The 23,158-nt window shown below is 39.0% G+C and overlaps 1 protein-coding gene across 1 annotated transcript; it reads left to right on the top strand.

Annotated features, from left to right (window-relative positions):
- Nucleotides 1-266: 266 nt before the first annotated feature.
- On the top strand, nucleotides 267-23,158 carry GPR180 (G protein-coupled receptor 180). Its single transcript, XM_075138414.1, has 9 exons — nucleotides 267-452; nucleotides 2,932-3,090; nucleotides 6,366-6,560; nucleotides 10,286-10,466; nucleotides 10,659-10,708; nucleotides 14,262-14,419; nucleotides 20,683-20,874; nucleotides 21,232-21,309; nucleotides 22,956-23,158. Exons 1-9 carry the CDS (start codon nucleotides 317-319, stop codon nucleotides 23,112-23,114), a joined length of 1,308 nt encoding a protein of 435 aa, XP_074994515.1. The 5' UTR covers nucleotides 267-316; the 3' UTR covers nucleotides 23,115-23,158.

Genomic DNA, 23,158 nt, shown 5'->3' with positions numbered 1-23,158 from the left:
CTTTTACGACGCTGGGTCTCAACTTACGGCCGAACCCAGCAACGGACACGTCGTAGCTGGGGAGGCGCAGAGCTGCGGGGCACACGGTGGCAGGGGAGGGGCCGGCCGTTTCGGCCCCGCCCCCTAGGGTGGGCACGCTCGCTCGCGCGCGGCTCCCATTGGTTCTCTTTCCGCTCCTGCCCTCGCGCTCGCCTCTCCCGCGCCCGCTTGTAACCCAGAGGGGTGGGGGGTCACGTGACGCGGCGGCGCGAGCCGCGGGGGGGGGCAGTGCGGGTGGGGGGAGGGTAGCGCCGGCCGCCGCCGGCGGGGCCCGAGGATGAGGTGGCGGCTGCTGTGGCTCCTGTGCGCCGCCGGCTGGTGGGGCGCCGGGGGCAAGACGCTGCGGGGCGGCTTCGCCAGCGCCGCCGCTCGGCTGGAGCCGTGGCGGCCCGTGGCGCGGTTCCAGTTCCACGGTGGGTGCCTGAGGGAGGGGAGGGGAGGGCCGCGCCGCGCTGCGCTGCGCCGCGCCGTCCCTGTCCGCCGTCCTGAAACGGGGGCGGGGGGCGAGGAGCCGTTGGGGCGCGTGAGAGCGGCGCGCGCGGGGGAGCCGTTAGGGCGGCGGCCTGAGGAGGGCGGGGAGCGGCGGCGGGCAGTGAGGTCAGCCCGGCAGCCGCCCTCCGCCGGGACGTGCGACAGGTCTCGGCGGGCGGTGAGGAGCCTGCGGCAGCGCCGGAGGGGTGATGGGAAGCTCGGCCAGCAGCGGCACCCCGCTGGACCGAGGCGGGGCTGCCCCGAGTCAGCGGAAACGGGAGTTGGTAGCCGCCCCTCGTGCTGCAGAAAGAGCGTGGCTGTTTATCAGCGAGTGGAAAAGTGCTGCTGCGGGAACTGGGCGCTGTGCTGCCCGTCCTGCCCGGCAGCCGGGCGTGGCGGGAGTATCTGGGAGAGCAGAGGCATTTTAATTTCCACGTGCCTCTCTCTCCTTCCCTCCTGGAACTCCACCGAATGAGAACGATGCCTGATATTGTATATGTCTGTTTTACATCACCGGGTGCTCTTAGTGTCACCGAGCGTCAGAATGTAAATTCTCACCTGATTATTCCCAATGGCTTTTCTTTCCCGTGTTATTAATTCCTTGTTAGTAATAATTCCTGACTGTTAGTTAAGAGGCCTAGCAATGGGCTAGAGTCCTGTTAGAACGGCCACTGCAGAAATACAGGTTGGAAATTACTCTCCTTGCTGCAGAAGTTTTACTTTGCAAAAAGAGATAGTGAGTGCCATGTACAACGAGGCTGTGCTGGTCAGCATGCTTTTCGTATATGCTCAGCATTTTGGTAGCTTAGACTATTTTTTTTCTCAGTTAGCCTCACGGCTGAAGAGTTCTGCGGAATGCTTCGAAAGACAATCATGAAGATAATACTTACACAGGCTTCCTCCCAGACTGGAGGAGTAGTGTGAGAAGAAAACAGAAATGTTTGCAAGAAAAAAATCTAATGGGATGAAGGAAAATGTGACATAAGCCAAGAAGAGTTGGAATGTGACCTTCCAGCACTGAATGAGAGATGATAGATAGGGTGGGCATAGCATGTGGAGTGACTGGAAAGCAGTTAATTATCGCTGTCCTAGAAGATAATTGTAGAAGCCCTCTAAATAGATCTAAAGAAAAAAAGTGCACTGCTTAAATCTGAGAAAAGAATGTTAAGATTCAAGAAGAGTGGTTTAGGTGTTCAGATATAATTTATTCTACAAGTTGATGTTGCGTATTTCCTTAGAAATATTCCTCTTTCTGCATGAATACCCACAACTATATGTATTTTGGGTCTTAGTGAAGCTATATGGGCTTTTTTTTAGAACCTTCTGTTAATTTTTCCAAATCTTTTATTAGCAACTTAGGTAAACTGTAGTCCATACAACATTTTACAGATCCCAGGAGATCACCTTTTTTGAAGTTTTATTGCAGGACCTCTGCCTTGCAGCTGGCTCTGAACAGGCAAACCTTCCTGGCAAAGCCTTATTTGAAGCTGGTAGTAGTCTATTGACTCACATCCAGCTGGTGCCTAGATTAGGTGGAAAAGAAGAGTGCTCTGACAGCTTAAAAAACATACAAAGCTTGCTTAAATTTGAATGAGTTTGTGCTCTTGCAGTACTGATTGATTTTTCTTCTCCATTAAATCCTATCTTTTAATTTAGGATACTGTTACATTAAAGAAGTCTATGGTAATATATAGTGAAAGAATTTATCCAAATAAGTTTGAGGATTGTAGAATTACCTAGGCAAGATAAATTGTGTCAAATGAGCTAGTTCTAAAATGGCTAAAATACTTCTCTATGTCAAAGTGTAGCCTACAGGTAGACTGACACATTAGAGAACACTTTTGAAATTTGATTTTCTTTGTATCAATTTGATGTCTGTCATCTATAATTATTTTAGCTCTAATCAGTCCATGACATGAAGGTCCATTCACATAAGTTCTTCTGGTATTAGACTCAAGAGCTACCCTATGATGCTCGTAATCATGCTACAAAGGTCATAAAATACTTGACTTTGAACCAGTTATTGAGACTGATTGAGGCACTGTCTTTACTTGAGAAAATAAAATTTGGAGTGGGAGGAAGGAAAAAAAAAATGGCTATCTGGAAGTCTGTTTAAAAAAAAACAGAGGGGGGAGGGAAGGCTAGGCTGTTTTTAGTAGAAAACGTTAATGACATTTGGGTTATGGTGAAGGTTTGTTTAAGTACCATCATAGAGAATCGTGCATGCAGTATTGTGTTAATGAGATGTATAAAACTTGATTCTGAAAGAGAGTAAAGACTTTTATGGGAAGTAGTGGTAGAAGTTTAAGAAGTAAAGTGAAGCTTTAGTGCTGCTACTTACAAAAAATCTATGCCACGCTAGGTTTTTGTTCGTAACTGACATCAAGGCAGAGTAGTTGATTTTATTTTTTAAATATCAAGGTGACCATGCTGTTCTGTGTGTCAGAATCAAGAACATAGCAGTAGCTGTGACAAAATCAGCTAGACTTCACCTGTTTCAAGCACAGGAATGGCGGAAGCTGCAGAACAGTATCCAAGATCACAGCTGTACAGAGAAGTTCTCTAAAGCTCAGCTGACAAGTGAGTTGCTACTTTTTTTCCCCTTATAAATTAAGTTATTTGTGTATTTAGAACCCTGTTAAGTTATCTGTGTATTTAGACTATTTATTTCTAATTTGGACTTTGCATCAATTTAAGTAAAAGCAGGACTTTGGCCTTCTGTAATTAAAAATTATTACAAGGAAATAAAATTGTTTTGTTTGTATCACTTCAGAAGACTTTGTTTGCAAGTTATGATTTAATATACTGCTGGAAAATGGACAATCCTTGACAAATAATGACTTTAATGCAAACAACGAAACTTTATCACCAGTTCTAGTCTCATGCTCTCACTTGTACACAACTCAGCAGGGGTACACGTTTGGCTGAAATTTTCATTTACTCATTCAGTACAGAGATTTTCTTTAACTCTGCTTGGAGTAAAAGTCTGTTGTTTTTTTTTTAATCTCAAACTTTTCCATAAAAAAGATTATGTTGAGTATTTGAAAGAATTTACAAAGAATACTATTGTAATATGAAACTGAAGAACTTGAGAATTTAAATGTTTGGGACAGTCAAATGTACAGTTTGAATTGTGGCTTTTATTGGAATGAAAAAAATTAGAGGCAAACTGATGGAGCCTGCTGCAGTTACCTCTAAATTTCTGAAGTGAATGCTTGTAAGGTGGGAGTTTGTAGCCCAAGTACACAGTAATAGGGTAATTTTGTACCTGAAAACCTTTTTTCTCTGTTCTTTTTTTTTTTTTCTTTCACAATCTCATAATTATTAGCTTCCCCCCAGCCCCATCCATAAGGTCATCTGCAAAAATTAGTTTGGGTTATGCTGCCTTACTTTATACCTTGCCGGCTTTATCATTTAATGGTCTTTCACCCTTTAATTTTGTAATTTGGTATTCATCACTGAATCTCCTATTCACATGTTTTTAATATTTGAGCTGATAATTATACCAGTACAGAATATACAGGTTATCTTGTCGTCTTTTGTTTATGGAGGAAAATTTCTCATTTGTCGGGAGGATCCTGTTTTCCAATTCCATGGAAATGGCATTTTTCAAAGACAAGAAAACAAAAATAAAAGGATATTTTCATGATAGCACAAACCTGTCACACTTTGATGTACAAAACATGTTAGAAAATTTTTAATACAGTATCAAAGATGAGCTAATCAGGATGAAGCTTGAGTATCCATCTAAATTTAAAAGAACAGTAAAACATCGAAGCATTCCATTATGTAACTGGAAGACAAACATACTGAAATAATCATTTTTGCACCATTTATTGATCGTAATATTACAAAGCCTACTCAAAGCATACATTTTCCTTTAAGAAATTAAATTAATATTAGAAATTTCATTCAAATATACCTTGAGTGAATACAGCTTCTTTTTTAAATACATTTCCTCTGTGCGGCCGGAATCCCTAGAGTAACAAATTGATCTCCTGGAACATTGTCATAATGAAATCTTATGCAGATGTCACTTCTGAGGATGTAGTTCCCTTACACTTGATGAGAGTTGAACATGAAGTGCTGCTGAAATGACTAGCAGTTGGTCTGTCACTCCTGTCTGTCCCAGCAATGGACTTGCTGTTTTCTGCTGTGTTTAGGAATCATATGACCACAGGGCGAGTTGGATCTGTTTGCTGATCTTGGGCAAAATCAATTACATTTTTATTTTATCTTACTTCATTTCCTGTGAGTTAGCTTGCAGATTTGATGGAAAACTGATTAAACATGCTCTGTGTGATCCTTAGTCTTGATGGAAATAACACTGTGTCAGAACTCAGCTGAGAGTACAGATGGAGAGTAAAGCCACCCCTGTCAGCTGCAGTTTGCCTTTCATATGGATTAAGCACCATACGAAATCCTAAAACTGTGTTTTTAAAAATCTCGGTTTTTTGAAGGGAGCTGTTTCACTTTGTATATTTGATTGATAAGATATGTAGCTCCAGAGTGAAATGCACACTTACCATACTACTTACTAGCTACACAAGACAGATTGCCTGTGTTAGAACACTCTTTTTTTCTCGTTCATGTGTTGTCCGAATTTGTACTTCATGACAATTGCTGCAAAGAGACACATCATATGTTTCTTCCTGGATCCTAATGTTGATCAGTTCATGCCTCAGAGAATGGAAAATAACTTCCTGAAGTTGAAACAAGTTTATATAAATTGCATAAATGTTTTTCGCACATAGGCTTCAATTTAGAAATTAGTTCTAAATTTTGTCGACAAAGTATTTAGGGATAATGAGTTTGCTAAGGGTTGTTTTGTATGTATGTTTGCACCTTTTTCATATAGAAAGACTTTTGCATAAAAACCAGAAATGGTTTGTTTTGTAGAATTGTAATGAATTTTTTCTCTTTCTTCATCCTTAGCCATTGTCATCTTAAACCATTAAGGTGAATTCATCTACAGTCCAGTCATTATATTGTTATTTCTTCTACAGAGGTGACTTTCACTTATGGTTGAGCTGATTAGCACTCAAGTTCAGTAATCAGTGTAACGGTATTTACTATTAGAGTTTCACCCAAACATACAGAGCCACAGATTTCATTTTCAGCAAGTGTTTATTTTGGAGAGATTGTGCATTTGTTAATAGTTGCTGTTAGGAAAAATAGTGGTAAAATCAATGAGCAGATGAAACTTCAGTCTTTTACATAGTTGTTTTTAAATGTAAACTGATTTGAAATATGCAATTTTATTAGACAGTGCTCTCCGCCCGTAGCAGTCAATTGAAATTTAGTCTATTATGGTTTGGGGAAGATGCTGTAAAATATGCTAAGTTGCACCTTGAAAGCATGCACACTATTTTTTATCAATCTCGCATGTGGCTGTTCCTGTTCAGTGCTCTAAATGACTTTGAAAACAGAGTAGAATAAATTTCACAAAGGTATTTTTCATACTGCAGAAGTATCTGTTGGCTAATACAAAATAGCTTGTCTCATCAATACGGTACTAGAGGATGGAAATGTGCTAAGCATAGGAGACACGGTTTGCAGTTACTGGCTTCTGGCAGAAGAGAGCCCTCCCAGCAAACCCAAAAGCTGAGAGGTGGAATGCGGTACGTATCCTCACCAACCCTTGCCTGCACCTGTTTGAAACAAAAGGCAAGGATGGAAATCTGGCCTCTGGTGTTATGGCTAGATTTCAAAACAAAGACTGTTTTGTACTCTATGTAGTTTATAACCTATATATGATGTTGTGGATTTAAATTTTATCTTCAGTCAGAGATGAGTTTTCGAAAAACAAACTAATCGAGTATTTACTCTTTTTGTTTGTTTGTTTTCTTCCAAAGTGACTGTGAACCACACAGAGCAAAATCTGACAGTGTCCCAGATTCCTTACCCGGAAACATGGTATGTGTTTTATGTAGACAAGTTTACCTGCGAGGAGAATTATTCTGAATCCGAGGATATTCAGTTTGAAATGGTCTTACTAAACCCAGATGCAGAAGGGAATCCATTAGATCACTTTAGCGCAGGGGAATCTGGTAAGATTTTTTTTCTTAAAATTAGATTTGTAAGTTAAGGATCTGATCACCCAAACAAATCAGTACTTACTATGCTTGGAAAAGTGTGGCACTGGGGAATGGATAGCAGAGTCTCTTACATTTCAGATTCTACTTTCTCACAGAGAGTAAACTTTAATTCATTTTCTAGCATTACAGAAAAATCCTTCCCTTTCTCTAGACTGACTTTCCAAAACTTGCCTAACTGGAAGCATAGATGCACATGGAAAGATAGTGTTGACATCTTTGCTAATAAGTATTTTTCCCCTGTTGAAATTACAAGCTTCTGCTTGAATGTGAATTTAATCCCTGATTTTAATGAAATTGCTTATTTAATCCGTGAAATTCCTTAGCTGTGTAAAATTTGATTCTGTGCAACACAAGTACATGCACGATATAACATTTCGCCAATACAATTTCAGTTTAATGTTTATGTCTTTCTAAGTATCTTAGTCACAGGCCACAGATCAGATATTTGTCAGTCCTGATTTTATTTTATTTAAGAAATGCAATTTTAAATCTTTAAACCTGCAAAGAAAAACTTTTAGAAGTGACTCAAGACAGCAGCTGAAGAAGTGCCTATATAAAATTGTATGCTTTGGACAATCCAAACCAACCTAATGTATGCTGCGCCAGGGGAGGTTTAGATTGGATATGAGGAAAAATTTCTTCACCGAAAGGGTTGTCAAGCACTGGAACAGGCTGCCCAGGGAAGTGGTTGAGTCACCATCCCTGGACGTATTTAAAAGACGTGTAGATGAGGCGCTTAGGGACATGGTTTAGTGGTGGACTTGGCAGTGCCAGGTTAACAGTTGGACTCGATGATCTTAAAGGTCTCTTCCAACCTAAATGATTCTGTGATTCCATGATTCTATGCTTCATTGCAGTGCTTAGCTTCACTGCTCTGGGAGGCCTCATCAACGTGTCACTAACCTAGGTCTGTTGTAAGGGAAGAGCCCAATAGGCTTAGTCTGCCTTCGCATACAGATTGAACCTACATACCCAGAATGAGCCTAATTGCTATGCTAAGAATCGTGTGCCCTGCTGTCATTCTTGGTCTCAAGAGAATATAGAGGGAACAAAGGCAGCTCCCTTTTTGAAGGGAAGAGAGTATTTGCTGAAACATTTAGAAGAATCTGTAAGAAAGTAGCACTGTTAATCATCCATTTTTCAAGGCTTATAACTTGACCTACCTGTCTCTTTAACTTGTTAATTGTGCTACAAACTTAGTTGGCAGTTTTTATTTGGTGAATTTTGTGTCCAGAAGTGAATTGTAGGTTAATTTACGTATTCTCAAAAAGCAGTAGTAGCGTTCTTCTGCTAAATCAAGGGGCAAAGCAGCTATAAGATACCATGTGGCCCTTAAAAGTGGTGTACAGACCTCCTAGAGAGGCATCTCAGCGCTATAGTAATTTTGTAGGAAGACTTTGAGCACTTGGAAGCAGAACTCTGAACAGCTTGCATGCCGAGCAAAGAGGTGTGTAAATGTGTCAGATGCACATATTTAGATCTAACAAGTAGGAAACAGGATGAACTTTACATGCCATGTCTTCCACGGTTGCAGAGGAACACCTCTGTTTATTCAGAATTAAAACTTGTAACACTGCCATGAATCCTGAAGTTACATGCCTGTGTGTATTTCAAAGAACTGACGAGGATTTCCTCTCTCTCTCTTAATTTTTTTTTTTTTAGATGCATCTTTGTGGAATAATTTTTGTTCTTTTTCCATAGAAATGTGCTGCATAAAACATTAGGGCATCAAAGAAAAGATCCAGCTTCATTTCTTGGTTCTTTCACTCGGGCAACTAAAAACTACATAGTTCCAGATGGTTCAAGTTAGGTCACCCTTCACTTTAGTTACTAAAGTTGTGGCCTGACACAGGAGATCTTAAAATTGAATGGACTATAAGGAAAGTATAGGAAAGAACTTGAGACTGTAACCTTGTGATTAAGATGTTTGCCTTGAGAGAGGAGGAGGCCTGGCTTCTGGTGCCTAGCAAGTAATCTTTTATCATTTTATATGGTAGGGTTTTTTACAGAAGACATGGTACCAGTGGAACGTAGGATTTCTAAGGGCAGCTGACCAGGTAGACAGCATTTTGAAGATCTTTGAAGTTAGGTATTTCAAATTAAGGTACATATGTTTTATTTTCTCTGTCAACTCTAGGTTACTTGAAAGTCAGGAAACTTAAAAAAGACCGGTTGAAAACTACCCTTCTGGTTTTTTTATAGTTATATTTCAGTGCAACTTTCTCTTAAATCCTTTTAGTCTCAAGCCAATCATCCACAATCTGTCTTTGGTTGAAAGGAGCTTTCTATCCTAAATGTTTTAGTGTTTATTAAAAGCTAGATGATTTTCCTAAAGCGTTTTCCATGTGTACCCACTCATCAGGATGAGAAATAATTTATCTACAGAACCCTTGCCAACTTCAGTGGGTGTCTTTTGAAGCAGAAAAATAAAGAGTGAAAGGAAGAATAAGATATTTGATTTAAAACGCATATTTTTGTCAGTCATAAGTCATGCTTTTGTATAGGTATGCAAGAGAAGCAGAGTGGCCCTGAAATTTTTGTTTTATGAGTCTTTATTACCTTATGCTCTTTTTCTTCCATTTCACTGTATGTATGTCCAAGGTGATTAATTTTAGCTGTAGAAGTTACAGTACTAGCAACTATTCAGAACTCATTCAGTTCTAATGTTTTTCAACTTACATATTGAAATGTGTATAATTGCTCTGTTTCTAATCTCTGGGTGGAACTGGTTGAACTTTTTAGCAGAATTGTTTTGCTGCTGGAGGAAGAACATTGTTCAGAATCTGGTTCTATGGGCACCACTTGGTTTCAAGGAAGGTTGGAGAAGAAAATTTTTTTGTGAGAAATTTCTGTTTACCCGTTTTTGCTTATAGCTCACTGGCTTTGACCCTTTGGGAGCTCATATGGTGGGTTCCAAAGCTCCGGACAATAGAAAAGATTTTCAGGATCCAGGTCTTCAGGGAAGCATTTTACCAGACTACTGCCAGACTGAAAATTAGAGGACTTCTGTTTTGTAAATAATATCAAAAATTTTGGGCATTTTTTCAGATTGGTGCAAAAAAATCCACTCTGTGAACTTACTATTGTTCTCTGTGCTATTTTTCTTTCCATTTTTCTTTATCTAATAAAAGTTTTCTGTCTTGGTCAACTGTGCTGCTTGGACTAACTACTTTATGTGGAGGAAGAGTGACACCCAGTGGTTAAATAGATTCAACAGAAGTCTGTTCTGGGTTTCTCTCATCTCAGATTTGCCTTTAAAAATTGAAGCAAAAACAAGAGCTAAAAATGAGTAGTCCTTTAATAACTATGTTTCTGACTGATCAAATGGCCTACAACTATTTTCTGTTTATCAAGAAACTGTATGCCACTTTACACTATTTCAGTAATTGCTACAAAGCTATTTGTTTTTGAACAAAATCTCTCCTACACTCAGAAAAGGTATTGTTGAATAAAAAATACTTTGTCAGATCAAACAATAATCAGCTCTCTGAAAAAATTCACTGACCTTCTTGGATAAAATAGGCTCTGATTTACTCATTTTATCTGTACTACCACTTTTGGGTAACAGTTACTAAGTATTTCCCAGTGATTATATTAAAGAAATATTTTGATTTAGTTATTTACTGCTAGTAGCAACGTTTCTTTATAAAAACTAAGCTGTATTTCTTTTTTCACAGGATTACATGAATTCTTTTTCCTGCTTGTCCTAGCATACTTCATAACTGCTTGCATATATGCACAGTCGCTATGGCAAACAATTAAGAAGCGTGGACCTATGCATACTGTATTAAAGGTGTTGACAATTGCGTTACTGTTGCAGGCTGGTTCAGCTTTTGCCAACTACCTGCATTTCTCAAGGTATCTTTGCTTATTTTTGCTTTCAGTCTTAAGACTTGAAGAACGTTGTATTGTAAAGATCAGCACATGATCTTTCCTGTGGTGATTGTGACAAAACATAGGACTGACTTTTTAGAACTACATCATTGCCTAAATATACTTTTAAGAGAGAACTCACTCACTTAAAAATACCATCTTTTATTCTTTTATCAGTTACTCTAAAGATGGAATAGGAACACCTTTTATGGGAAGTCTGGCAGAATGTGAGTATGCTTGTCTACTGTTTCTTACATATTCTTACACATTAATGTGTATAATACATTAGTGAATGCTGTTGTCAGACTGTATTATGATCTTGGACCATACCACTGGATTTTTAATATAAAATACTAGAAGTTGCTCTTCTGAAAAACAGGTTTTATTCTGGATGTTTACAATAACTGCATTTAAAGTTACACAATTGTGGTATTATTTAGGATTTTTTGAAAGATTTTCTTGTCTGAAGATTCCATCCTACAAACATTTAAATACATGCCTATCATGTGAATAAATGTTTCAATACGTTGAAGCGTTTTGCGGAGTTTGCATGATCTAGAGTAGTGAAGCTTTTTAGGAAACTTAATCATATTTTATGGAGTGTGTAATTTCACTAGCAAATTTAACATTGATTATAATGAAAAAGTAAGTGTTTTACAGCACAAGTGATATGACTAGAGTGATGCAGAAAATGCTTATGTAAAGAATTGATGTTAACAAAACATTTTTCTCCACTCTGTATAGGTATTCTGAGTTCTCATTGGAACCAAATTCCTATAACATGCCTTCCCAAAATGCACTAATTTATTCTTGCTGGATTCTTCAGGGTTAAACATTGTCGGGTTTTTTTTCTGTAGTTCACATTTGAAGCATTGGGGGGTTCTTTCTAAGCAAATACACTGCCTTTTCATCGGCTTGAAGCACCTCAAGAAAGTAGTACTGTGGTAGTTAGAAAGCGTTGGAGAGTAACAGCCTATATAGAAAAATATTTCCCTTCCCAGAGTTCATTTAGAAGCTTGCAGTTGGAATTAACAGCCTCTTGATGGCACTTGGCACCTCAGTAATTGCCTCTCTCTTGTTTTAACCATTTGAGTTAGCAGCTCCTTGCAGCCTTTCCAGCAACTGTATCATTAAACTTTCCCTCTCGTCTCCTGAAATTAAATTAAATAGAGAATATGGAGGTTGTCATAACTCCTCCACAGTGAGAAACCCAGTGTTAATAACACAGCCAGAACTTCAGAGCTGCATGTTAGATTTTCTGTGTATGTATTATAGTGAAGAGCCCACTATTATTTGCTTAAAGCAAAGGTTATTAAGAATAAAGTAATATTTTTTGAATCAAGAGAGTTTTTCTTTCCTACTATTTTTAAGATTCATGGTTCCCAAAACAGTAAAAGAGCAGAAGTAATAGAAATGTGGAAAGCTTCAGTGTCAATTACAATTCTGAAGAATGGCTGAGAGCAAATAGTATAGTTTGAAGATGGAAGGTGCTACCATTTTTACTATATCAGAACAGAAATCCGAGTTAAAAGTAAATGGTAAAATTTCTATTGACCTCAGTGGGGCCAGAATTTCTTTCTAGAAACCTGTTCAGATACTATCCCAAGCAATTATTCTTTTCCTACCATCATTTAGTCTTTACCATGTATAAAGACCTGACCCTCAGTCTAATTTATCGCCTGAGTTAATCGCATAAATCACGCAAATAATGCTGGCACTCAAGCATCACAACTAGTGATGTTTTAACTTTTGATGAGGTTGAAATGTGAAAAATCAAAGAATATTATTATGCCTGTTGAACAGCCAAAAAAGTTGAATTGTGATGAAATCAGACAAATGTGGTATCAGCTCAGGAGCGTGTGACTTTACACTGACCCTGGATATCGTGGGATTATTGTAATTTTAGAAATTTATCTCAACCTTCTTACTGTCTGGCAATGCGTGAGATGTCAAAGATTAAAGCTGGTACTGAATTTTTGTCTTATACCATTTTGTCTGGGAATCCACTTGAATTTTTGCCACACTGAAGCAGAGCAATACCTATATCCAAGATGTGAGTGAGAGATGATGTCTGGCTATAACTTACAGGGCAAGTTATCTTAAGGAGTGACAGAAAATAAAATGCTCTCTAGAACATCGAGATTTGTTCAGTCACTTCTCTAGCTTGGATTTGTGACACTGGTTTGGCATGCTTTGAGTTCACGTAACAATTTTTTCTAGTGAGTACTATGTCTCCATAGCTGGCATTGTAAAATAATTCCAAGATCATTTTGCCCAAAATCAGTGCCAGTTCATTTTATTAAAGAATGAGCAAGTTTGTATTTACTGAAAGCTCTTGAAATTTCTTAAATAGAAAAGGTGTCTAAATACATTAAGAAGCATTTAAGCATATAAACTGTGAGAATACCAAATATATCCCAGGAATAACGTGTTGAAGTCTGCTTTATATCCATATTTTGCTAGTATTGCTGAGTGTCAGGGAAACATTGTAGCTGATCTTCATTTGAGACACTTCCCTCGTGTGCATATTAATCTCTGTACAATGGCAACATTTTCTATGCCAATATTTTTAGTAAATGTGGAAGTACATTTATCTTTTATAATACAGTGCAGTTGTATAAAAATAGAAGTTTTGCTTTTGTGACATAGAAATATTTTTCTGGTACCTGATAGTGCAAGTGAAAATTACAAATAAGGAACAAATTTAACTGAACTAAAATATTAATCAAGTGAAAAAGAAAGCATTGTTATGTGTAGTGCCCAGTCTCTAGTTTCTGAACCAAATTTGCAATTTACATAGTATAAGAATCGATTTTTCTTGTACATTCCTGCTACGCCAGTACAATGAGCCAGTTTACTCTCAAGTCCAAACACCAACTTAAAAATTGTTCGATAAGTTTCAGTCAAAAACTTAGCAGGTCTGAAGCTAACAATTACACCCAGAACAGTTCTTTCTACTGTCAGTAGTACTTCAGCAAGGCTAACAAGTAAAGGCTTTAATATATTCTAGCTTGAAGTTTTCTTTATTCAGATACAGCTTCAAACACAGGTTTGAGACACTGATTAAGAATGTAGCTTTATGGAGTATGTGTTAATTGTTCCCAAACAGAGCAAAAAAATGGACATAGCAAAATGAGGCAAAGGTAGTTTGCATTTAATAAAATGAAATACAGGCAAGTTGTTGCTCCAAATGAAGTTTGTGTTAGGGTTATTCATTATATTTTCCCCTTTAAGTATCTGAGAGTGGAATTTGTCCTAAATATTTGTGCTTTCTGTTGCAAGCTACTGCATCCTTAAGACAAAGTGCAATTAATTTAAAGTACAATGCAACTCTCTGATTTTTGAACAAAAGTTTTTTCAGAGCAAAGAAAGGAGTTTATTTGATCATGTTTGTTATTTGCAGTGTGATTAACATACATATGATTTTAGTTCTTTAGCATTTATAAGTCTATTTATGCAGATGGACTCCTGAGCCCAGACTTCTTTGACACAGGAGTGGGATTTGGAAGGATGTGGCACTGTGGCCGTGTTGCAGAACTGCAGCATAACTACGGGAAAGCTGATAGTGGTCTGTTTGATCACTGGAAACTACTCAAAATATCCACATTTTGTGGCAAAGCAACCTCAGCTAGTGAAACTATCATCAGAATTATGACTAAAGGTGATACAAAGGCGTAAATGTCCATCCTTCATTTGTGGGTATATAGAACATTTCTCTTTGCTTTAGAAAAAACTTTATTTTTGTTGTGACTCTATTTATTTTTCTTTTGTTTTCAATAGTGTGTGACATAGTCTCACAGATACAAATGCTGTATTTATTGTTGAGTCTGTGTATGGGTTGGACGATAGGCAGAATGAAGAAATCTCATGGCAGACCTCTTCAGTGGGATTCCACTCCAACATCTACTGGCATTGCTGTAGTAGTTGTTGTTACACAGGTTTGTATTTTCTATTTATTCTTATACTGAAATATACAGCTGCTATTAAGTATGACAGAACCGTGAATGAACCAACTAATTTCAATATTTTATGAGGGAGGGAATATCAAGACTGGAAAAAAAAACCCACAGCATAATGTGCACCCAGTATGTCTAATAGGTAACAACACCTTCTCTTTACTTTAACAATTTAAGGTGTAGCTCCACAGTATGTTTTTGTTTAGCAGTAAAACCACTTAAGAAGTTCCCACAGTTTTCCAAACTTCTGGTTGTGCCAATTGTTGATGCATTATACTGTAAACGAGATCAGTGGAATGATCTAGATTGCAAAAAAAAAAAGAGATTTCAGCACAGTCATTTTACTGATCTGATTTATAATGTGGTCCTATAAATAGTTGTAATCAGTACAACTGAGGGGTTGTGAACTACATTGTGGGGGGTGACAACAAGCAGCATGACAGGAAAGATGAGAAAATCTGCTGTGAGAAATTCTTTCTGTCACCAAAAAAAATTGAAATCCTCAGTGTCATCCTCTTAGAACCACTCAAATAGGACATCTAATGGTCTTCTCAATCAATATAAGGGAATTCTTGAAAGGTTCATGTGCAGGATTGGTCTTGCAAATATACAAATGGTCTGACACATAATTTCATTCAAATATTTTCCATTAGTATAAATTAGAAAGTCAAGTAAAGCAGTAACTTAAAAGTAAATTGTAATGGAGATCATCCAACCCTGGTGGTGCCTTTTGTAAACAAATTTTTTTAAATCACAGCATAAAGACAAGAGAATCTGAAAGCCATTGAGAAAGAGAAGAGCAGGGAGAAACTGGAGACAGTAATAAGGAAGAGATTATACTGAAGATTTTGTGCCATTTGAGTAGTATCTGTAATTAGTGTTGCTTCCAAACTAAATAAGTGGACTGCTAAAACATTAAGAGTAGCTGGGAGCTGACATTTCTTGCTAATTAAGAATATAAACCAAAGGCTATTAAGGTCAATGGGACTGTTGAAATTTAAAGATAGGTTCATTCCACCTTACTTTGACACCCATCTAGCACCAGAAACTTCATGTGCTGGTAGTAAAGAAGACTTCTAAAGTATTTAATTCTATTCATGCCTCTCCACTTGTACATACATATTGGGTGTGTTAGTACTCTGTCACTTGAGACTGGAAAGTTTTTTGTTGTTGTTTCCTTTTTACTATACATAGAAAGGACAGTCAGTATCATCAGCTTGATCTTTCTTTGGTTGTTTCTTGTGGTAAAAATTGTGGCAGGTATCATACATACTGCTGCTTCCCCCAGTACTGGTGCATTACACATTTGTGTTGGCTCTTTGAGCACCACTGGAGCATTGGCACAAAGTTGGCTATCTTAGTTTTCACCACGAAGGCACAGCTCTACCACATCTCTCCTCCTGGTACAGTTGGGAATGTCAGTTTTGGCAGGAGTCTTGTAGGAACAGAATATGGATATCAGAGTATGTCATTGCCTGGGTGGTTTTGCACCCCCCATCTCAGTGTCTACTGTGTCCAGCAAAAGTTCCCTGACACCAAGAGTATCCTTGCCCCTTCTGGAGAGGATGTTTTCCATCTCATGGTTCAGTATGTACAAAATATACCTTCTGCCAGATTTCTTCTCCTTAATACAGGATGTGGCTGTTGAGCTCAGGGGAGCAGGATGCAGACCGCATCGCCTCTGTCAAAGGTGGTGAGCTCAAGACTTTATTCTCTGGATTAGTCTGTTGTTCACTGGTCTGTCTAGATTGACGTGGGTGTTGGACCTGCTGAAACAGGGTAATCAATGAGCACTTTAATGATTAAAAACCTAGAATAACCTCCTTTCTGTCCTGCTCTTTCCCAGAGGCTCTTATGGGAGAGCTAGCTTCCTCCCATGCCAGAGGTTGGACGGACTTACGTGGATAATCAGAAATGTTCTGAGGACTTGCTGTGGAGGGTGCTGGAAACCACATGCATTACCCTAATGCAGCAGATAGAGATTGAACCATGTTAGTGTTATTGACGTTCTACACTACCTGTCCTTATCTCATCTTCAGGGAAGTCAAGCAAGTGGACAGCCTGGGAAAACATGTTATTCTTCAACTTAACTGCAGTTTTGACTAACAAACTATCTGACCCTGTTTGCCTGCTGCTAGTTCAAATTACTCAGCAAATTTTCAGGGTTTTTTCTCCTCTTGGTACTAATGCTATGGATTCTTTCTTTTTGTTCTTTCAGAAACAGCAGCAATTTTCTGGGCTGTGTTTACGCTTACCATCAGTGTAGGGTGGACACAGCCTCCTAGTCAGCAAATCTCCTGTGGTCTTTGCGGCTGCAAAGAGGTAGCATCTCAAAGGAGGGACAAGTCTGCCATTCAGCATCTCCCTTTGCCTTAACTTGTTCTTTATTTCAGCCTCAGAACAAAAGATTCCCAGGCCGCTCTGTGTTCATTAAACATTCCACTCTCTGCTGCTGAGACACAAATCTTGTTCAAAATTTTATTGATGGCAGGCCTTTCCCATCACATAGACCTGAGCAGTTTCAGCTTTCAGGGCTGATTAGAGTGGAGGCAATGATTCTAGAAAGATAGCTGATCACTTTGAACCTGACCAAAATGACATAGAATCTTACTGCATTAGACATCACGCTTCACAAGGGTTCTTAGGTACACCCCAAAGGTGTGCTCAGAATGAGCTCTGCCTCTGACCTTCGATCTAAACCATTTTCTACTGTGCTGGCATTGCATGACATCAGATACCCAAGTACTAGATACAGTTAGAAGCAGCTAGTTAATCCACTTTGCCTTGCTGCTACTTTTAATTTCCCTTTTGCTTCCACCTTCCCCTTGCCTCTCAGGGATGAGAACCTGCCTTTACTGGAGATTGATATGTTATCTTGGCTTGCCATAAAGTCAGTGTTGGCATAGGGAAGGGAAGGAGGGGTTCTACCATAATTGTTTCCTCATGACAAAAAAGAAGAGTGTCTGGTTCTGGTTCTTCATCGTATGGATGTGGAGGTTCAACTTGTATATCTGGAACATCAGGATGATGTCTGTGGCAAACATTCTTCTAGATTTGAAGAGGAAGACCAGTACTGGACAGTGGTTGGTGTCCACTGTGAACCAAGATAGGTCAGATGTGCAGGTGAAGTCAGGCATTTTGTACAGTGTATTATGTAAACAAGGAGATGGTCATTCTCCTTTACTTTATGAAGAAGCAGTTGTGAATTTAATGTTGGACATAGCTAGTGCAAGCCAGCTTTTCAGCTACCTAGCTCATCCAGTTCTTTTGTCTACAGCCCAAGCAGAGTTGTTCTGGATAAAAAATAGGATTTCCCCCCTGATTTCTTCTCAGAGTGCAAACATAGTTCTGCTCACTGCCCACAAAAAAGTGTCTCTGGTATCCACTTCAGCAGGTTGGTGTCTGGGTGTTTTTTCAGCTTGTTCCCGATATTGCAGCTAAGTGAGCTGATACATGCTTTTCTGTGGTCAAGGTAAGGGACTTCAGGGCTTATTTACCTTAATTTCTCAGGCATAGCCAGCCAAAGAGATTTTGACTTCAAGATCATGCTTATCTATGAAAGCTCTTCCTTCACTGAGAACAGATCACCTAATCCATTGTAACCTAGAAACACTCCATAGCACAGATTTCTCTTTTATAGGATCCTGCTTTTCTCTGGTGAGAACAGTTCCAGTTCATAGTAAGAGCAATGACACATATTCACCTTGTCCAAGTTTCCAGTGTGTTGCACTGACTGTTCCATCTCTGTTTCTAATGCCTCTGCTTTCTGCTTATTTTGGAATAATCTAATGAAACTGAAGGAAGCTGGACTTCTGTGATCTTACGTTGCTGTCACTACACACAGTCTTTGATCAGCTGATTCCTGTGTTGTTTACTCTTTAAAGGGCTAATCCAGAGCATACCCTGCTGTCAGACACTATTTTCTCATGAGGATTTGAACTTTGTTCTCCTGATTCCTTTACTCCAGCTCTTTGTCATCTTCTCATGAAAGTGGCTTCCCTCATTGCTGTTACTATTGGTGTAGGTTAAGGAAAATTCAAACCCTCATGTGTTCTGTTTTTTAAGGTTAAGCTATCCCTGGGATCTACCTAAAGTTTCTTCTTAAAACAGTATCACAGTTCCATCTCTATCAGCCTATATTTCTTTCCCCCAGATGCATGCTTTTGTCAGGAAGATTCTAACATAGGTGGAGGATTTTTTTAATTTTCTCAGGCAGTGTATGTCTGGTTCAGGGAAGTTAAATACTTTGGTATTCCCAAGTGTAAATGTCAGAAAGGAAAATGCTCTGTACAAGACTGCAGTGATTTTGTAACTGGTGGAACCCTTGTTTGTTACCTGGGCACGTTCTACCTGGACTGAAATAACTTCTGTGATAGGAATTCATCAATTTCATGACAAAATGAGTGCTGTAGACACAACTTTACCAAACACTGTCTTACTTCAGTCTTACTCCTGGACAGAATTCTCAGTCAAGTAATTTGATCATTTGAAGAGGTTTGCTTGGAGTTACCCAGAAATGTAGTGTTATGGTGGGAACATTTGAAGCACGTTGGTCAGATTGTTTACTAGTAATCAGTGATGTTCAAGACGCGCATGCTTCACTTCTGTCCCTCTCCCACTTTTCCATTTTCCATCCAGGTAGTTGAGGAGTGACTGAAATGACAGTAGTCATGCTTGCTGTGTCATGGCCTAGTTAAGGGAGGGGAAAAGTGAGAGAGTACTCTCTAAGGATATTCTAAGTGAAAATTATCCTGTCTCAACTGATGAGACTCGAGGACACCCACCTTTGGAAGGCACAGGTGGATTACACATTTGAAAAAAAAAAAAATTAATTTCAGTAACCTTTTTGTCTTTATGTAGTTAATGTAGTGAGAGCCTTTGAATGTGTTCAGAAAGGAATCTGACTAATTTAGATTTCTAAATTGAGGCATACAACGTCTTCTTCTGAAGGCCTTCAGAAGAGCTACCTCACTCATATAAATCAAATTTGCCTACCTTTCTTCAAAAAGCCTGCTTCATTAGACACCTGAAACCTAAGTGCAAGTTAGATGTGTGCAGTAGATGGACTGGATTCCAGTGTGTATTCAAGTCTTAAAATGCCATTCAGCTGCTACATGATGCTGGGAGAGTCTAAACTTTATGGGTATTCTAATTTATAACGTTAACATTCCCAAAGCCTTAAAAAGGTATTTTTCAGCAAGACCCAGTTTTTATGCAACAAGTAAGCGCCTGCCTTCTACCCAACTAAGATTCAGAAACTAGGCACTTCTTAGTCTGTTTTTCCTTAGAGAGTCTATCAATATTCTTTCTCACAGTGCTCCTACAAAATTGGATTCTGCAGCAAATGGATACAGTGCTGAGAGTTAAGAAGGATTACTATCTTTCGTGTAGTTATCTGTTGGCTAGAGCATTTGTCCAGGTGTTGGAACGGCATTTGGAACCTGTGACGCTCCCTTTCCTAGACCCTAGGAGGTTTCTGAGCCGGTTGCTTGCAGAGTCAGGCTCGCTCGCAGTTTCTGACCTAGCTGGTGTTGAATTCTTTTCTCCACAGTGGCACAGCTTCAATAGAAGGGGTGGAGAGTGGCCCACCCAAGAACAGCCTATAGCCTGGCAGTTGGGGCACTCTCCAAGGAGGTGGGAGATGTGAGCTGGATATCCTTTAGGCAAAGAAGGGAATTGTGGGAGATCCAAGTTCAACCTGGGTGAATGCTTGAGCCTTTAGGCTATTGTATAAAAGGGGCAGCAGCACCACCCTCTTACTTCCCCATCTTTAAAAAGAAAAGTGAATCCTGTTAGGATTTTGAAAGAAAAGGCGTAGTCGCCTGCCTTTGAAACAAGCTTTACAGGTTGTGGATCCCAAGTGGAATGAGACACCTCCCTGTAACTCTGTGGAATCATTTCAGTGGGCTTCCTGCTGAGTAGGCCAACAGTTTAACTAGATGATTATTTTGGATCTTATACTAAGGTGCCACATTCCTTCTATCCAAATTAGAGGAAACTTTAATTTGTCAAACTTTCTAAAAGTTACGGAATGCAAGAAGTGAGACACTGTTCCTGCCAGTTGTACTTGGAGTAATAGGTAGTGTGAAAAAGCAGTTCAGGCTAGGGTAACATGGCGGTCTCCAACAAGCAGAGCGGAGCATGACCAGTGCATGGATAATTTAATCTGTGATGGAAAGATTCATTGAGGTTTAGTGTAACCTTGTTTATTCTAAATGTACTTTGCTGTTGTTGTTCCTTTCCAGAGCTTTTTATTAATTTGGGAGCAGTTTGAAGATACGAATCACCACAGCTACCATTCACACCGTGGCTTAGCAAGCGGACTGCTTATTGGCCTCAGAGTTTGCCTAGCTTTGTCACTGGCTGCTGGTCTTTACCAGATCATCACAGTGGAGAGAAGCACGCTGAAAAGGGAGTTCTATATCACCTTTGCCAAAGTATGGGTTACATCAGGGAAACTAATCCCTTCTGCTGTAAATATAATTGTGGCATGCAGTTGACTGAAGCACTAAACTCTTTTCCTCCATAAGAAAGCTAATGTTTAAGTGTCTGATTTGATTAAATTGCACCCTGTCATCATACTCTGAGTAGTCATTTTAATTTGACAAGGAGTATAGAGCTTTTTTAAACAGAAATCCCACCTTTCATTGTGTGGTTTTCATTCTGTTGATTGAAAATTAAACAATGGGTTCATAAAATAGACAGAAATGTAAATGCAGTTCCTCTAACTGTCATCTCTTTCTTCTAAACTGGCATGTAGTCATTTTATAACTTACACTCATCTTCTCTTTCAGGCCTGCATTCTCTGGTTTTTGTGCCACCCATGTCTTGCAACCATTTCTGTAATATTCAGAGAATATCAAAGAGAAAAGGTATGTACAGGCAAGATAAAAGAGATGGAATTTGAATAGTAGTTGTTCTTCATGTTCAGTGTTTGTTAGCAAACTCATGCTCTTAGGCTGTTAATCTTATGACCCCAAAGCAACTTGAAAAGTCTTAGTCACACAGCTCTCATTGATGCTAATGTGAGTCATATTTTACAAAGGCATACAGGGTTTGAATCATCTAAGGGTAATCATTCCTAGGTTAAGGGCGGGGGGGATTGTTAAGTCAAAGGAAAATGTGGAGGGGGTGTTTTGTTTTATTGTTTGCTTGTTTGTTTTTTAATTAAAAACACCTTGGGGATTCTTTTAACAAGGCTAATACAAAGATAAATCAGTGGAATTTTTTTTGTTGTTTGATTTTTAGTCTTCATCCTTTAAAAGCTTTACGTGGCTAAATAGGTCAGGGAATCTGTAGCTGAACTGTATTCTTTAGACTAAGAAATCTGTCCAAATACGCAGTTTGGTTTGTAAGCTCTAAACAGTTAAAAACAAAGGTGGGCTCGCTGGGTTTCTCGGTTGCTTAAACATATTGGGAACTAGAGAACTAGTGTGTGGAGCCTGCCATGTTCAGATAAAGTGCACTACTATTCTCAGGTGATTGACTACCTCATTCCAGGGTGGAGTTTGCTTCTTTTATTTATGGTTATAACCATCTGCACATTTTCGGAAATTGAGCTTTTATTTCTGTAGAGGATACGTAAGGGAAAGAAAAAGGTTCCACTAAAAATATATAATAAATGAAATACTACGTTTGATTTAAAAAAAAAGGGTGGGGGGAACACTCCTCTAGAGCTACTAATGAAGAGACTTTTTGTTGTTGTGTGATGAAAACATCATCAGGGCAAGGGGGGCAATCTCTAGAGGTAGGATCAGTAAAGGAAATTTTTGCAATATTTTAAGATTTTTAGCTTACTGAAGGGAGATTACAGTTGCTTTGCTCTGGGCAAGTTTAACCATTGTGTGCAGCTGCAGTTCCTACATTATGTTAATTTAGCTGTGTTTCCTTCTTTAAATGCACTTCAATATAATAAAGAAATGCATGATCAATAAATACCATATTTGTTTAAGAAAAAACATCTATTTTAAAAGACTCTCTTGTACATAAACTTAGACTTTTGCTTTCTCAGAAACAGTAGTTACCTTTATGCGTTTGATAAATACTGCCTCATACATTTTTTACAGATGAAGAGACTTGCACCGAAAAGAGGTCTGTCTAAGTGGGACTGATAAATCGGTATCCTCACAGCTCCGTGACTGTGCTAGTGCAAAGTGTTTTCAGGCTTTTTTTTTCCCTGCTCTGTTTGTTGTAAGAATAGAATATCTAAACATCACCTCTGCTTGTGAAACTGCATGGGTGGTGAATTGCAAGTCTGAAATTCCCCAGAACAGAGACCGCCAGAAGGGTTATGTGACTTGCCCAGGGCTATCCACTGATTTAAAAACACCCAGGTGTGAGAGACTGAATCCTGGACTTGAGATTCATGTTCAAATCTTTTGTAACTGCAGCAGTATGAAAAGGTTTAAAGTTAAACCTCAAGCACTGACATGGTATGCTGATAGAAATTTATTTTGGGTTGTTTGGTGTTGGGTTTTTTCCACTTACTTTTTCCTTTTCTCTCCTTTTTTGTCTCTAGATTATTACCATAGGTGTTATCCTCTGTCAGTGCATCTCCATGGTTATCCTCTACAGACTTTTTCTATCTCATAGTCTATACTGGGAAGTATCCTCACTGTCATCAGTGACATTGCCACTAACAGTATCCTCTGGACATAAAAATCGACATCACTTCTGAGGTGTTTAGGAAGAATACATTACGTAATAAATGTGCAATAATGA

Source organism: Calonectris borealis, chromosome 1, assembly GCF_964195595.1.
Source record: "Calonectris borealis chromosome 1, bCalBor7.hap1.2, whole genome shotgun sequence".
Classification (NCBI taxonomy): domain Eukaryota; kingdom Metazoa; phylum Chordata; class Aves; order Procellariiformes; family Procellariidae; genus Calonectris; species Calonectris borealis.
The sequence above is the reverse complement of the archived record's forward strand: the minus strand, read 5'-3'. Positions and strand labels throughout refer to the sequence as shown.

Bases quoted from the DNA above. Each gene is read 5' to 3' on its own strand.
- GPR180 (XM_075138414.1), top strand. From the start codon at position 317: ATGAGGTGGCGGCTGCTGTGGCTCCTGTGCGCCGCCGGCTGGTGGGGC. The intron at 10,467-10,658 runs GTATCTTTGCTT...TTCTTTTATCAG, and splicing joins AACTACCTGCATTTCTCAAG to TTACTCTAAAGATGGAATAG. The intron at 21,310-22,955 runs GTATGTACAGGC...TTTTGTCTCTAG, and splicing joins GAGAATATCAAAGAGAAAAG to ATTATTACCATAGGTGTTAT.